The sequence below is a fragment of the Uranotaenia lowii genome, chromosome 1 (genome assembly GCF_029784155.1).
Source record: "Uranotaenia lowii strain MFRU-FL chromosome 1, ASM2978415v1, whole genome shotgun sequence".
Lineage (NCBI taxonomy): Eukaryota > Metazoa > Arthropoda > Insecta > Diptera > Culicidae > Uranotaenia > Uranotaenia lowii.
In genome coordinates, this window is record NC_073691.1 from 6,980,876 (window position 1) to 6,997,402 (window position 16,527).

Genomic DNA, 16,527 nt, shown 5'->3' on the forward strand with positions numbered 1-16,527 from the left:
GATTCAGATTTCAGATTCAGATTTCAGATTCAGATTTCAGATTCAGATTTCAGATTCAGATTTCAGATTCAGATTTCAGATTCAGATTTCAGATTCAGATTTCAGATTCAGATTTCAGATTCAGATTTCAGATTCAGATTTCAGATTCAGAATTCAGATTCAGATTCAGATTTCAGATTCAGATTTCAGATTCAGAATTCAGATTCAGATTTCAGATTCAGATTTCAGATTCAGAATTCAGATTTCAGATTCAGATTCAGATTTCAGATTCAGATTTCAGATTCAGATTTCACATTCAGATTTCAGATTCAGATTTCAGATTCAGATTTCAGATTCAGATTTCAGATTCAGATTTCAGATTCAGATTTCAGATTCAGATTTCAGATTCAGATTTCAGATTCAGATTTCAGATTCAGATTTCAGATTCAGATTTCAGATCCAGATTTCAGATTCAGATTTCAGATTCAGATTTCAGATTCAGATTTCAGATTCAGAATTCAGATTCAGAATTCAGTTTCAGATTTCAGATTCAGATTTCAGATTTAGATCTCAGATTCGGATTTATGATTCAATTATTAAAAAATAGTATATCTCATATCCAAATTTTAAATTGAGGATTTCAATCTTAAATCCTTTTTTTATAAAACAACAATTCAAACTTTTCCGTCAAGAATGATAAAACAAACGAATTTTCACCGCACAGACACGAAACGAGAAAAGGGTGCACGCGTTTTTAATTAACTCTCGCGTGTCCTTTTTTGAGGATCTCGCAGAAAATTGGCTCGGCTTGGCAGCATCGCACTGCTGATGAAGGCCAGCATCAGCACCGCCTGGTAGCTTTCACTTGGTATAAAAATAGGTACCTATAATAGAAAAAAAAAGTAAAATGAAATGCACAACCGGAGCATATTTCTTCTCTAGAAAGAGCCCGGCTGACCTCTTCTCGTGCCCTGGTCTGTTATGAACTGGCTGGCTCACATCATTGAATCTTTCAAAGGCAGCCAGCCAGCCAGCAGCATCATCATTTCATGGCCCCGGAAAAACGTTTATGATTGTGTTGCACCATAAAACTCTTTCTTTTATAAGTTTTTCCCTCGCCAAACGACGCCCTTACAAAACCAGGGCCCGTGGAGAAAAGCGCAATAAGACCTATCAGCGGGATTCTGGTTATATTATTGATTCATTGTTCGGCTTCCTGCTGCGTGGGTGGCTACTTACACGTTTCCTTGAGAAAAGAGTAAAATAAGAAAATTCCATTCAAGAAAATCATAACTAAACAAACGTTTCAAAAGATAACAAATAACTGACAAACAATGACTGCCAATCTTGGGTGCCGAAAAGGATAATCCTGAATAATTAGGATCCTTCTCGTTGAGGGGACATTTTATACGAGGGCGTAATGCTAAAATTCCGTCACACGTTTTATCTCTAACAGTAGATCAAAAAGATTCTCCTTACCCAACAGCCGAAAAAGGTTGACATTCCCGGAAATCCTATCCCCACACTTTCTCCCGCTTCGCTTGCAAAAATTCATCAAAACCCTCTTTGAAGTTTGAAAGCTGACTGTTTTTTTTTCTTTTTCCATTTGCAGTTACAGGTCCAGCTTCCAGTCACCGCAATATCGTAGCATCTACTCGACGAGGAACGTCACCTCCTCAGCCGCAGCAGCCATGGATGAGAACGAAGTGATGGCGGCCTACCTGTGGAATCAACAATCCCAGGAGCACCTGTACGATCAGCGAGAGCTCAAGGATCTGCACCATCTGCATCAGAACTTCATCATCAATGACTATACGGACAAGATTGCCACCAACATCGACTTGCTCGATACGGAGCTCAAATTTGCGTGGGCCGCGCTCAATTTGCTCAACGAAGAGTACACCCGGATGTCGGAGAAGGTGTTCAAGCTGCAATCGCTCAACGTATCGCAGCAGCGGATCGTGCAGAACCTGCAGTACATGGAAGAGAACCGCAAGGCGTACCTTGACATGATACCGGACTACGCCAAGCACCACGAGTACTCGCTGCAGGAGCAGGCAAAGCTACGCGAAGACCTCGAGTATCGGGACTGTATCAACGAGGCGTACATGAACACCGTCCAGCAGGCACCATTCTCGTACGAGATGATGTTGATGCAACAGCAGCAGCAGCAGTTGCAACAGGAAGCCGAATTAGCCGAAATGGCTGCCGTTGGAGGGTACAATCCGGAGTATTGGATGACGCGTAGGAATCTCTCGGACATTCCTGAGGTATTGCAGGAGCAACCAGCCGCTGATCCCTACGCAGGAATGGCTGCGGGCTACTCGCAAGAGATGGCTATGCGAATGTCCACAAACCCATTCTTGCCGGCCGTTGAAGCAGCCTCGGGGATAAGCGTTCTACGAGAAATCCATCCAACGGACGATGCTGCAATGATCGAGGAACAGCTGCGTACTTCGTTCCTCGATCATGCCAAACGGATGGAGATGGAATACGGAGCTTCACCACTGTCGAAACAGTTTTCGGCTGAAAGGAAAACGAACGGAGACGTCACTCAACTCATCACCCGGGTAATCGACGATGACGACGATACTTCGTTGAGCAGTGAAGAAATACGCTCCCTGATGGCGAAAGGAGACTACTCTCCACTAGCTAGAGATACCAAAGGTGGTGAAAAATTAATATCTCAAAACAAACTCAGCGGCGTGAGTCCGAAGAAGGAGTTCAACAAGTACATTCACCTGCCAGACGCAGCAGGAATCGCATCGCTAACGAGCGACGATCTGCTGACTGTAGAAAACGGAACAATAAGCATGCATCACGATGCGGCAGCGACAAACCGAGACAACGAATTCAAGCTCAATCTCAATACAGTCCATCCAGCAACGGCAGTGAACGGTAGCGCTGCCATGGGAGGAGTTTCGCCGAAGAAGCTGAGCGAATTTTCGCCGTTCGGTATGCAGAAATGTATGGCCAAAGACATTCGCCTGGTAGAGAAGGAAAACAATGTAGATGTTAAGGCGTTAGCAGACAAATCTAATGTGGGCAATCTTATGACTAGCAGCAGCAACAACGTTCAACCACGGGCAGAAACCACGTTAACCTATACTAATCAGAACGGCCAGCCGGAATCGATCTTCAGCCAAAGTTTTAAGGAAGCGGTCGAGGCGAAATTGGCAGGACAGGCCGTACAGATGGCTGGTGATATGATAGGACTCGGGGAATCCATTCCGATGTTCCCTCCTGTTGTAAATAATATTAAACCTAATATAAGTGAAGCTTTGGAGGCAGCCGCCGTTAGTGCAGCCGAAATTATCAGAAGACCAAGTGTAACGGACGCAGCCTTAATAGCTTCGGAAGCTAGACGAATTAGTATCAGTGATTCATTATTCCCATCATCAGTAGTTAGAAAATCAAGTATCACGGTGGCGTCGGAAATGCCCCGAAAAGCTAGTATAACAGAGGCCTCCGGGCACCAATCACCTTTATACGCGACGGTCACACGAAAGCCAAGCATCACGGAACCGTCGTCGGAAAGCGCAACAATCTTCCATCCGGTTGCAAGAAAACCCAGCATCACCGAAACTGCCGCAAGCCCTCCGATGTTTACACCTCTGCCCGGACAAACCACCATTACGGATTCGCCCGAGATGCAAGCCATCTACGAATCACTGTCCCGAAAATCGAGCATCCCAACGTTGGGAGATTCGTTTTTCCCTTCACTCGACATCACCGACTCCGGCTTTGCCGAATGTACCGATGGAATGTCACTATTCCCCACCATTCCATTGACTCTGTCCTCGAGCGAAGCCCCTGTTAGCCTACCGGACTTTTCCACTCTGTCGACGATCTCCAACATACCGGAAACGTCGGAGGCCTCTTCTTCCTTTCTGCACATGTCGATGAACTCCTCCGGCATCAGCGAAGCCTCCGACAGTATTCCACTTCCAGCACAATCCACTACTGCGTCAACGATATCAACGCAACTCTCAGGACAACTATTGAACCAGTCTACAGCACCCATATCGTCCAAGGATGTTATCCCACAACAACCACAGGAAAAGATTACTCTACCACCCATATCAGCCTCACCGGCTACGATCGCTGCCCTGGCAGAAAGCAAACCGATAGCACAAGCTACCGCACCTCCACCAACTGTCGTCACTACGGCGACCCCTCTACCCCCGCTAACTTCAGCCTCAACTGCTACAACGTCTTCAAGTTTTTCCCCGCCGAAACCTGTCGTGAGTCAACCTGCAACCACCACTGCTCCACCCGTTACATCAGCTGCTCCGCCAGTCTCGGTTCCAACTCCTGCTCCAATACCTGCTCCCGTACAGAAGCCAGCTCCTCAACCCCAAGTTCAACCTCCTCAACCCCAACCACAGCCACAACAACCACCACAACAACCGCAACCGCAACAACAACCTCCACCAACGTCCAAGGGTGGATTCTTTGGCGCATCCACAGCCACCTTTGGAGGGTTCTTCAACAAGGTCAACAAAAGCCTTTCCCACCAAGACAGCTCCGACAGTCTCATCGGTTCCAAATCGAAGGCTTTCTTCTCCTCGGTCAAAAGCTCCTTCTCCCTTGACTCCAAAACATCCGTAGACGAAGGTAATCCCCAGCAGCAACAACAGCAACAACCACCGCAGCAGCAGCAGCAGACTCCAGTGCAGTCTCCTCCTTCTAGCGCTCAGGTACCACTCACGCCAGGTAAGTCCTGGACCCCGCGGTAGGGTCGTTGGTGTTGTGTGTCCCCGTGTGATTACCCTTGCACCCCTTTCACAATCTCAGAAGAACCACCACCAGAAACAACCACTACTTCTACTACTACTACTACTACTACTACTACTACCACTACTACTACTACTACTACCACTACTACTACCACTACTACTACTACTACTAGTCCGCCACTGCTTGAATCTCCACCTCCAGATGTAGGGCAAATGCAACTTCAGCAACTTCAACAGCAGCAGCAGCAGTTAACACCTCCGCAAGATCAACAGCAACAGATGCTTCAATCGCTAGTAGACCAATCGCCTCCTCAACAGCAACTGCAACAGTATGATTCTCCCGCAGTATCCGAGTTCCCAACCCTAGCCGGTAGTACACCGACGAACGACGCACAACAGGTGCTGCCACCCTTTCCGGACGGCGACGGTGAATCGCAGCTCGGGGACGGGGAAGCAGGACCGAGACCGACGCACAGAAAGATGAGCTTATTCCGGGGACAGGGTAGTGAAGGTATGATCTTGTTGACCCTGTTGAGGAATTTGGACCACCTTGATTTAATTTTTCTTTAACTTGTAGATGGTGAAGGAGGTAGCAAGTGGAAGTTGCTCAAGACACTCAAAGAAAAACGGATCGAGGAGAAGCAGAATGTGCCGGAGTCTGGTGATTCGGAGGAACCAGGTATTTTCAAGAAGGTTGACGTGACCAAACCTGAGGAGCCTGAGGTAAATCAATTCGAGTACAATGTATTGAAATAATTACTTTTATAACCCTTGAACCGACCTCAATTCAATCGATTATGTTGTATGCCTATATTGATTTGTACATAAGCTTAAACGATAAGTAGACCATAAGTACTGATCTGAACTCTCTCAAACTTGGACATTTCTCTCAGAAGCGCAACGGTGCGGCTGACAGTGGACGCGGAAATGGACTTGGAGACAATACCTTCTACAGCAACATCGACAGTATGCCGGACATTCGACCCCGGCGGAAATCCATCCCCCTCGTATCGGAGCTGGTGAGTATAGCATTCCGTCTGCTCGGACGATCTGCGCTACGAAAAAAAAATTGATGTTATTTGTACTCCAAACCAATCCGTATTCTTCTATTATATGCTCTCTTTCTCTCCGGTACTTGAATGTGTAATCAAAAAAACTTGAATGTCTGTGTACCCTACTACGCCTCCATTGCTCGTATCACCATTAACAATAAAAAACACCAATAAAAATATCTCAACCATGAAACCATCCTGACCTGAACTACCGTGTCTCTACCGTGTGTACCAACGCCTCGTTTGACGTACAGGTTCTAAAAGTAAGTGCTGCTGTTGTTAAATGGTCCCGGAACTTCGCCCTTGAAGCTCCGAACGTAGTTTTTTTCGTACTTGTGTTACCTCCGTTCCAACCCAACTAAAATTATTCATGAATTCACAGACAATGGCAGCGACCAAGCGGAATGCGGGTTTGACCTCAGCGGTTCCACGTGCCACATTGAACGATGAAGAACTGGTGAGACCACTTTGAAGACTTTGCTCAAGCAACTAAATTCTCAATATCACGTTTATTTGCTACAGAAAATGCACGTCTACAAGAAGGCACTGCAGGCCCTGATCTACCCGATCTCGTCGACGACCCCACACAACTTCGTACTCTGGACAGCGACTTCCCCAACCTACTGTTATGAGTGCGAGGGACTGCTGTGGGGCATCGCCCGACAAGGGGTCCGCTGTACCGAGTGTTCCGTCAAGTGCCACGAGAAGTGCAAGGATCTACTCAATGCGGATTGTTTACAGAGTACGATTTTACCAATAAGAAGAATGAAGCCTCACTAATATGTCATTATCTTTTCAGTGTGTTTCGCTGGAGCTGCGGAGAAGAGTTCGAAGCATGGAGCTGCCGAGGACAAGGCCAATTCAGTTATCGCAGCCATGAAGGAACGAATGAAGCAACGGGAGCGAGATCGACCGGAGATATTCGAAGTCATAAGGTCGGTGTTGACCTGTCACTTGAAATGTGTTGTCTCAAAAACATTTTGTTTCTAAAATCACAGGAAAGTCTTCAACGTCGAAGAGAAAAGCCACGCGGGTCATATGAAGGCAATCAAACAGAGCGTACTGGACGGTACGAGCAAGTGGTCAGCGAAGATCGCCATCACCGTCATCTGCGCCCAGGGATTGATCGCCAAGGACAAGAGCGGCACCAGTGATCCCTACGTCACAGTCCAGGTCAGCAAGGTGAAAAAGCGGACGCGAACCATGCCCCAGGAGCTGAATCCAGTGTGGAACGAGAAGTTCAACTTGTAAGTATCTCGCGAGTAAATGCGTAGTACACGAAAACTCACGTTCTCTCCTCTTACAGCGAATGTCACAACTCCTCGGATCGAATCAAGGTACGCGTCTGGGACGAGGACAACGATCTCAAGTCCAAACTAAGGCAGAAATTGACGCGCGAGTCAGATGACTTCCTGGGTCAGACAATCATCGAGGTGCGAACGCTTTCGGGCGAAATGGACGTCTGGTACAATCTGGAGAAGCGAACGGACAAATCAGCCGTATCCGGGGCCATTCGGTTGCACATTTCGGTCGAAATCAAGGGTGAGGAGAAGGTAGCGCCGTACCACGTGCAGTACACCTGTCTACATGAGAACGTATTCCACTACCTGTGCGAGGAGGCTCTTGGAGCGGTGAGCTAACTTCTCAGATATTCAGAGAATTCAGTGTGATCCCTCGAATTGTTTATTCCACTAGGTAAATCTACCGCAAACGAAGGGCGACGACGGGTGGAAGATCTACTTCGACGAGACGCCGGAGGAGATCGTGGACGAGTTCGCGATGCGGTACGGTATCGAGAATATCTACCAAGCGATGACGCACTTCCATTGCCTGTCGACCAAGTACCTGTGCGCGGGTGTCCCGGCCGTGATGAGTACCTTGCTAGCTAACATTAACGCTTACTACGCACACACGACAGCGTCGAGTGCTGTCTCCGCCAGCGATCGCTTCGCCGCCAGTAATTTTGGAGTAAGTTGAAACCTTGATTAAACTTCATCGAAAGACAGTAATTCGAATGCCTTGCCTTTGCAGAAAGAAAAGTTCGTAAAACTGCTTGACCAGCTGCACAACTCGCTACGTATCGATCTATCTATGTATCGCAACAACTTCCCCGCTTCCAGCCACGAAAAGCTGATGGATCTCAAGTCCACGGTTGATCTGCTAACCAGTATTACATTTTTCCGTATGAAGGTTAGTACTTATGACCTTTCTCAGAAGTGCTGAGTAACTATGACCTTCTCAACTTTCCAGGTACAAGAACTGTCGAGCCCACCTAGAGCCAGCACCGTCGTCAAAGACTGCGTCAAAGCCTGTCTACGCTCAACGTATCAGTTTTTGTTCGAGAACTGCTACGAGTTGTACAATCGAGAATTTCAGGTTAGCCGATCACTGTAGAAAGCTAAGATATTTGGTAGATAATTCATCTGTTTTTTTTGTCTTTTGCAGGTCGACCCTAACGAAGCGAAGCGCGAGGGTGACGACCACGGACCAAAGCTAGAGAACGTTGACTTTTGGCACAAACTAATCGCACTTATCGTATCGGTAATAGAGGAGGATAAGAATAGTTATAGCGGAGTGCTTAATCAATTCCCGCAGGAGCTTAATATAGGACAGGTGAGTTAGACCTCCAGCTTATTCTTCATAAGGATGATTTTCAATTCTGAACCTTTTAAGGTCTCTGCCGCAACGATGTGGAGCTTGTTTGCAATAGATATGAAATACGCATTGGAGGAGCACGAGCAGCACCGGCTCTGCAAATCGTCCGCCTACATGAACCTGCACTTCAAGGTTAAGTGGCTGTATACGAACTACGTCAAGGAGGTCCCACCGTACAAGGGCGCCGTGCCCGAGTATCCGGCCTGGTTCGAGCCGTTCGTAATGCAGTGGCTCAACGAGAACGATGACGTATCGCTCGAGTACTTGCACGGCGCCTTCAAGCGGGACAAGAAGGACGGGGTGAGCCTGCGTGTTACTAATTAAGCCTTCATCAACATCCCTCTAATACGTCATTTTCTGTTGTTTTTCTGTAGTTCGTCAAGAGCAGCGAGCACGCCCTGTTCTCCAACTCGGTCGTGGACGTGTTCACCCAGTTAACCCAGTGCTTCGATGTAGTTAGCAAATTGGACTGCCCGGATCCGGAGATCTGGAAGCGGTATATGCGACGATTCGCCAAAACTATCGTTAAAGTATTGCTCGCTTATGTAGAAATAGTTAAAACCGAATTCCCCGCTATCATGCACGAGGAGAGAACCGTAAGTTGTCGTTGGAACCAAAAAGCGTGACAAGATTCAATATTGACTTTTCTATTGTTTTCATAGTCTTGCATTCTAATGAACAATATCCAACAACTCCGGGTCCAATTGGAGAAGATGTTTGAATCGATGGGCGGTGACAAACTGGAAGAGGACGCAGCCAACATTCTGAAGGAGCTCCAACAAAACTTGAATACGGCGTTGGACGATCTTGCTACACTGTTTGCCATAAGGTTTGAGTCCTAAAATTTAAAAATTCCAATCTTTAGCTCTAGCTTCTGTTTATATCAATCCCTCAGCTTGGAGCCCCGAATCACCGGCAGTGTCCGGGAGCTTGGTGATCTGCTGCAGCAGGTCAAGCAGCAAACGTCGCTCTTCCACGCGCCACCGACCGACGATGCCAACATGATCGCCATGGAAGCCGACGAGGTGCTCCGGCCGTTGATGGATCTGCTGGACGGATCGCTCTCGATGTACGCACAATCCTGCGAGAAAACGGTCCTGAAGCGGCTGCTCAAGGAGCTGTGGAAGATCGTGATCCGAACCTTGGAGAAGACCATCGTTCTGCCACCGATGACCGATAGAACGGTAAGTAGATGGTTTTTAAGAGATGATTTCAGATATTTAATGCATTCTTTACCCTTGGTAGATGGTTTTCAAACACCTTACGGATAACGCAAAGAATCTAGCTGCCAACGCTAAGATCGAGGACATGTCCCGGTTGATCAAGGGCCACATTGCCGGAAGTAAAGATGCCAAGAATGTGCTCAGCGGAGTGATGGATATCTCCAAGGAAGTTAGCGTAAGTTAAACGACCCTTTTCAACGAAGACCTCAAATACTTACCGGTGATTTAATAACACTTCAGATGGAGAAGAACCTTTCGCCAAAGCAGTGTGCCGTGTTGGAGGTGGCCCTGGATACGATCCAGCAGTATTTCCACGCCGGCGGCAATGGGTTGAAGAAGCCGTTCCTGGAGAAATCGTCGGAGCTGCAGAGCCTCAAGTACGCCCTGAGCTTGTACACGCAGACGACCGATACGCTCATCAAGTCGTTCGTGTCCGGCCAGGGTGCTTCGGAAGGTGAGCCATCTATTAATCATTGTTCTTTGCATTGAGGTCTTTAATACTACTGTCTCTCGATTGCAGAAGGCAGTATCAGCCACGACGATGCTTCGGTGGGTGAAGTTTCGATACAGATCGATGTTTCGTCCAATCCAGAGAACGGTGAACAGAAGGTGTCCGTCAAAGGTTTGTTCTTCTAAGAAGCTGTCCATACAAAAAATCCAATCTAATGAACATTATTTGTCTTGCAGTAATCGCCGCCAACGACCTGAAATGGACCGTCCCGTCCGGCATGTTCCGACCATTCATCGAGGTGAACCTGATAGGGCCGCACCTGCATGATCGGAAGCGCAAGTTCGCCACCAAGTCCAAGTCGAACAACTGGTCCCCGAAGTACAATGATACGTTCCATTTGTAAGTTTCTCCCCTTCTCAAATTTTAAAATCGACTTGAGATTGACTTTCCACCTTTTTTATTCCGAATCAGCATCATTGGCAACGAGGAACAGTTGGAGTTCTTCGAGCTGCATATCTGCGTCAAGGATTACTGCTTCGCCCGTGAGGATCGTCTAGTAGGCGTTGCCATCCTGAAGCTGAAGGACGTCGTCGATCAGGTATGTGTGATGGAGCCGGTAATTTTTCGTCTACAATCGATTAGTGTGTGTGTAATAGAAGTGGATGCGAGTGTGTGCGATGGAAGAATACCATTTTTCCCGAATCTTTCGGGAGAGTTTTTTTAGCTACCTACAGGACGCAGCCAATTTTAAGGAGTTTCATCGGTAAAAAAAACATGGAAATGGGTAAGATTTTGTACCTTGTGAATTTTTTAGAGGTTATTTCGTTTTTCATGCTTCTTCTGGACGGACTTTTCTAACAATATTAATGAAAAAAGCATATTTTGGAAATATGTACGTCACTTTTCTATACACTTTGAACAATCCTTCAACCAATGAATAGTAAGCCAAGGAATAGTTTCCTGTAGTCAAAATTTTCGAAAACAAAACAACAACAATGACGTCGTCGGAACCGATTCGGATGCAACCATTTCCCGTGGACGCGAGAGGACCGCCATTCGAAATCGTTGTGACCTCATCCACGATCCCCGTCACCATCGGAAGGAAATCTACGACCCTTATTTGCCCGGCCTGTCGAGCGTTGGTGCGAACCAAGGTCAACTACAACGCCACCACCAGTACCCACTGCTGTGCCCTGTTGTTGTGTTGTTTTTCCTGCTGGACCTGTTGCTGTTGCTGTTGTCCGTATTGCTGCAACTGGTGGGCCACCGTGGACCATTACTGTCCCAACTGTCGCTGCTATCTCGGAAGCTTTCAGCGAACGTGAGCGTTCTTTTTGACAATAAAGTGCCTTGCAAATTGTACATTGTTTTGAACTCATACGCCCAATGTTATGAAGAATTCTGTCGAGTTTACCATAGTGTCGCAGATATTTTTATATAGATAGAATTTGAACTTTAGTGAAGATTGAATAACTTAAACGTATAAGGATTTTTCCTTGCCTTGTTCAATTACAGCAAATCACATTTTACTTTCAAATTCTGTGTATTCCATTGAAATTCCATGAAAATGTCCAAAGTCCAAACAGAAGAGGAACATGTTTACTTCTTTTCAGAGCTTCGAAGCGGTTATACCGCCGACTGTGCCGACTAAAACCATACTTTCGTTTCCGATAAAACTTTTAGGAGGACATTTTTTCATTCTCGTACAGTTAATTTTGAAGCCAATAACATTCACCAAGTCACAAGTCTTCAGGGATTCAAGTCAAGCACTACTGAAATCTTTCGCAATAAGAGAGCGATAATTTCTAGGACATTTCCAATAATAATTAAAATTACGGACCGTATTTTGTTTCCTCTCAGTGTGCTCAAATTTTTTTTCCGACAAAACTGAAACAAGACATATTTTTCAGCTATCAGCTAACTCTTCGTACCTAGTTCTTCATAAACCATAAATATCATAAATCTCATAAATCTCAATCGCATCTTAAGAAGTATTACCTCTGATGGAGAGCCATACAATTTAACATAAATACAAGCTTAATTCAGCTATGATAGGAATCGCTAGCATAACTGACCCACGACATGTGTATGTGGAACCTAGCTAACGATCAGGATAGTTGTGCGGCAGACCTAAATTATAGTTCACTGCTGGGACTTCCTCAATCCTTACAAATGTTTGTTAATACATGATAACGGTGAATCACTTGAAGGTACAACAAAAAAATCGGTTACACCTCCTCCCCGACGGGGAATTGAACCCCGGTCTCCCGCGTGACAGGCGGGGATACTGACCACTATACTATCGAGGATATGAAAATAGGGGCAAAATTAATCCATCTGGTAAAAATCCTTCACGATTCTTTTTTCCCACCAATACAGGAGTGGTTTACTATCGTCTTGCTTGTAGATAAGCACAAATTAGCTTCATTATCTCAATTGATTTAAAAGAGTGTGTTATTATTCACCTACATCTCTTAGGCTGTTAATCCCGTCACTACATTGATTTCTTAATTTTTTATTGGCTGTTAACTTGACTTAAATTTTGGAACCAAACAAACCAATTCATCGCGAAACCAACAACACAGCAAAAAAAAATGTAACGATGGACGATGTAATTTCTGGGGATTACAGATTTCTGTTGCAATAATACATCTAAATGATGTACACAACTCGAATACGTCGTGAAGTGTAATATTACAACCTTATATGTGATATCGCATCAAGTAGTCAATGTTTTCCTTTGTTGACGTTCAAATTTGATTTCATTTCAAAAATTAAGAAACGGATTACGGACCTCAGCTGTATTTGTTTGGCTTGTAAGTACTACCAAAATTAATCAAAAATATAAGCAAACCCACGGCTTGAAAAATAATTTCATTATTTTTCATTTTTTAGGAAATTTGGCCCATATGGATCAGCGGTACAAAACATATTCTTTGTCTCCAAACAGCCGGGTACATCAAGACAATGTAAAATTAGGTACCTTTTGCGACTCAAGTTATGTGCAGGTATTTGATGTAATATCACACTACTTTTTTTGCTGTGAACGTAAAAATTGTGGGATACTCCAAACAAGTTCGCATCGCTTCAAAAATGAACCCAGGCCACTATACCTATGTTAAAATCGTACTGACTCATCAGTTCCGCGAGAACGATAATTGAGTGTGAAGAGCGACCAACCATTAAAAAAATCAAAACTCACCAGGGCGCATCATTCTAGCCAGCTAGAAGCGTATCAGACTTGCGTAGCTCCTAGCTTAGGCTAAACGAACCAGTTCTATTTTTAAGCCGTCGCGTCCGTCGCATCATGTCTAAATTGAAGAAGCTTTATCAGCAACATCTAGCTAGAGGCGGCTTAAGCGAAGTGTTGGTTCGCGATGAATGGATCGGGCGTTGAATTCTAGCTTGCGCAATTTATAACAAGCATCGGTGGTTCAGTGGTAGAATGCTCGCCTGCCACGCGGGCGGCCCGGGTTCGATTCCCGGCCGATGCAACCTATCTATTTTGTCGAATTCGTTAGACCAATTTTTGAAAATCCCTATCTAATTTACTTTGGAGAATATAAGATTTTATAAATTGTCAAAATTGCCAAAAAATTGTCAAAATTGTCAAAAAATTGTCAAAATTGTCAAAGCTTTCCGAACCATCAAAATTGTCAAAATTCTCAAAATTGTCAAAATATTCAAAATTGTCAAAATTGTAATAATTGAAAATGTTAACAAAATTGCCAAAAAAGTGAGAATGGTCAAAATTTTCCGAACCGTCAAAATTGTCAAAATTGTCAAAATTATAAAATTCGTCCAAATTATCAAAATTTTCAAAATAGCCAGATTTGTCAAAATTGTCAAAATTGTCAAAATTGTCAAAATTGTCAAAATTGTCAAAATTGTCAAAATTGTCAAAATTGTCAAAATTGTCAAAATTGTCAAAATTGTCAAAATTGTCAAAATTGTCAAAATTGTCAAAATTGTCAAAATTGTCAAAATTGTCAAAATTGTCAAAATTGTCAAAATTGTCAAAATTGTCAAAATTGTCAAAATTGTCAAAATTGTCAAAATTGTCAAAATTGTCAAAATTGTCAAAATTGTCAAAATTGTCAAAATTGTCAAAATTGTCAAAATTGTCAAAATTGTCAAAATTGTCAAACTGTAAAAATTATCAAAATTGTCAAAATTGCCAAATTGTCAAAATTGTCAAAATTTTCAAAATTGGTAAAATTGTCAAAATTGTCAAAATTGTCAAAATTGTCAAAATTGTCAAAATTGTCAAAATGGTCAAAATTGTCAAAATTGTCAAAATTGTCAAAATTGTCAAAACTGTCAAAATTGTCAAAACTGTCAAAATTGTCAAAATTGTCAAAATTGTCAACATTTTCAAAATTGTCGAAATTGTCAAAATTGTCAAAATTGTCAAAATTGTCAAAATTGTCAAAATTGTCCAAATTGTCAAAATTGTCAAAATTGTCAAAATTGTCAAAATTGTCAAAATTGTCAAAATTGTCAAAATTGTCAAAATTGTCAAAATTGTCAAAATTGTCAAAATTGTCAAAATTTTCAAAATTGTCAAAATTGTCAAAATTGTCAAAATTGTCAAAATTGTCAAAATTGTCAAAATTGTCAAAATTGTCAAAATTGTCAAAATTGTCAAAATATTCAAAATTGTCAAAATTGTAATAATTGAAAATGTTAACAAAATTGTCAAAAAAGTGAGAATGGTCAAAATTTTCCGAACCGTCAAAATTGTCAAAATTGTCAAAATTATAAAATTCGTCCAAATTATCAAAATTTTCAAAATAGCCAGATTTGTCAAAATTGTCAAAATTGTCAAAATTGTCAAAATTGTCAAAATTGTCAAAATTGTCAAAATTGTCAAAATTGTCAAAATTGTCAAAATTGTCAAAATTGTCAAAATTGTCAAAATTGTCAAAATTGTCAAAATTGTCAAAATTGTCAAAATTTTCAAAATTGTCAAAATTGTCAAAATTGTCAAAATTGTCAAAATTGTCAAAATTGTCAAAATTGTCAAAATTGTCAAAATTGTCAAAATTGTCAAAATTGTCAAACTGTAAAAATTATCAAAATTGTCAAAATTGTCAAAATTGCCAAATTGTCAAAATTGTCAAAATTTTCAAAATTGTCAAAATTGTCAAAATTGTCAAAATTGTCAAAATTGTCAAAATTGTCAAAATTGTCAAAATGGTCAAAATTGTCAAAATTGTCAAAATTGTCAAAATTGTCAAAACTGTCAAAACTGTCAAAACTGTCAAAATTGTCAAAATTGTCAAAATTGTCAACATTTTCAAAATTGTCAAATTTGTCAAAATTGTCAAAATTGTCAAAATTGTCAAAATTGTCAAAATTGTCCAAATTGTCAAAATTGTCAAAATTGTCAAAATTGTCAAAATTGTCAAAATTGTCAAAATTGTCAAAATTGTCAAAATTGTCAAAATTGTCAAAATTTTCAAAATTGTCAAAATTGTCAAAATTGTCAAAATTGTCAAAATTGTCAAAATTGTCAAAATTGTCAAAATTGTCAAAATTGTCAAAATTGTCAAAATTGTCAAAATTGTCAAAATTGTCAAAATTGTCAAAATTGTCAAAATTGTCAAAATTGTCAAAATTGTCAAAATTGTCAAAACTGTCAAAACTGTCAAAATTGTCAAAATTGTCAAAATTGTCAACATTTTCAAAATTGTCAAAATTGTCAAAATTGTCAAAATTGTCAAAATTGTCAAAATTGTCAAAATTGTCAAAATTGTCAAAATTGTCAAAATTGTCAACATTTTCAAAATTGTCAAAATTGTCAAAATTGTCGAAATTGTCAAAATTGTCAAAATTGTCAAAATTGTCAAAATTGTCAAAATTGTCAAAATTGTCAAAATTGTCAAAATTGTCAAAATTGTCAAAATTGTCAAAATTGTCAAAATTGTCAAAATTGTCAAAATTGTCAAAATTGTCAAAATTGTCAAAATTGTCAAAATTGTCAAAATTGTCAAAATTGTCAACATTTTCAAAATTGTCAAAATTGTCGAAATTGTCAAAATTGTCAAAATTGTCAAAATTGTTAAAATTGTCAAAATTGTCAAAATTGTCAAAACAAAATTGTCAAAATTGACAAAATTGGTAAATGCAAAACCCATCCTAAGAGATTTGAATACCATTCGGAATTAAGATAGCACCGGAAGTTTTCCAATGCAGTTTGATGTTCGAAAAAAACAGAATCATTGGTAAGAAAAATGTTTTGAATAAATTTGTGTATTTTGAAAAGAATCAACAACTTGAACTAAGTTGTCTCTAAAATTATGAAGTAGCTCTAGAATGAGAGGCGAATTTTAAAAAAAATGGCAATGCCAAGAAATAGGAAACAAACCACATAGGTATTTATTGTAAATTTGAGCAAGCACCAGAAGCCGCTATGGTGTTAGACG

At 41.9% G+C, this 16,527-nt stretch overlaps 2 protein-coding genes and 2 non-coding genes across 4 annotated transcripts in view; 3 read left to right on the top strand and 1 right to left on the bottom strand.

The window, feature by feature from the left end:
* Positions 1–11,461, top strand: part of LOC129740003 (uncharacterized) — a 122,676-nt gene extending 111,215 nt beyond the window's left edge. The window contains exons 2-23 of the mRNA XM_055731583.1: positions 1,592–4,695; positions 4,777–5,229; positions 5,296–5,441; positions 5,612–5,737; positions 6,153–6,227; positions 6,293–6,512; positions 6,570–6,705; positions 6,769–7,017; positions 7,077–7,401; positions 7,466–7,738; positions 7,802–7,960; positions 8,021–8,146; positions 8,216–8,383; positions 8,444–8,725; positions 8,800–9,021; positions 9,088–9,254; positions 9,321–9,609; positions 9,671–9,823; positions 9,889–10,102; positions 10,169–10,270; positions 10,336–10,498; positions 10,571–11,461. Of these exons, the coding sequence (XP_055587558.1) occupies positions 1,671–4,695; positions 4,777–5,229; positions 5,296–5,441; positions 5,612–5,737; positions 6,153–6,227; positions 6,293–6,512; positions 6,570–6,705; positions 6,769–7,017; positions 7,077–7,401; positions 7,466–7,738; positions 7,802–7,960; positions 8,021–8,146; positions 8,216–8,383; positions 8,444–8,725; positions 8,800–9,021; positions 9,088–9,254; positions 9,321–9,609; positions 9,671–9,823; positions 9,889–10,102; positions 10,169–10,270; positions 10,336–10,498; positions 10,571–10,823 (7,326 nt within the window). The 5' untranslated portion in view covers positions 1,592–1,670 and the 3' untranslated portion in view covers positions 10,824–11,461. The remainder of the gene's footprint in view (positions 1–1,591; positions 4,696–4,776; positions 5,230–5,295; positions 5,442–5,611; positions 5,738–6,152; positions 6,228–6,292; positions 6,513–6,569; positions 6,706–6,768; positions 7,018–7,076; positions 7,402–7,465; positions 7,739–7,801; positions 7,961–8,020; positions 8,147–8,215; positions 8,384–8,443; positions 8,726–8,799; positions 9,022–9,087; positions 9,255–9,320; positions 9,610–9,670; positions 9,824–9,888; positions 10,103–10,168; positions 10,271–10,335; positions 10,499–10,570) is intronic.
* LOC129740004 (lipopolysaccharide-induced tumor necrosis factor-alpha factor-like) lies at positions 11,095–11,461 on the top strand. Its single transcript, XM_055731584.1, has one exon. The coding sequence runs from the start codon at positions 11,095–11,097 to the stop codon at positions 11,422–11,424; it is 330 nt and encodes a 109-aa protein (XP_055587559.1). The 3' UTR covers positions 11,425–11,461.
* An 875-nt stretch (positions 11,462–12,336) lies between these two features.
* Positions 12,337–12,408, bottom strand: Trnad-guc (transfer RNA aspartic acid (anticodon GUC)). Its single transcript has one exon. It is a non-coding gene; the product is annotated as a tRNA-Asp (tRNA).
* A 1,114-nt stretch (positions 12,409–13,522) lies between these two features.
* On the top strand, positions 13,523–13,593 carry Trnag-gcc (transfer RNA glycine (anticodon GCC)). The gene has a single exon. It is a non-coding gene; the product is annotated as a tRNA-Gly (tRNA).
* The last annotated feature ends 2,934 nt before the right edge of the window (positions 13,594–16,527 follow it).

Bases quoted from the DNA above. Each gene is read 5' to 3' on its own strand.
- LOC129740004 (XM_055731584.1), top strand. From the start codon at position 11,095: ATGACGTCGTCGGAACCGATTCGGATGCAACCATTTCCCGTGGACGCG.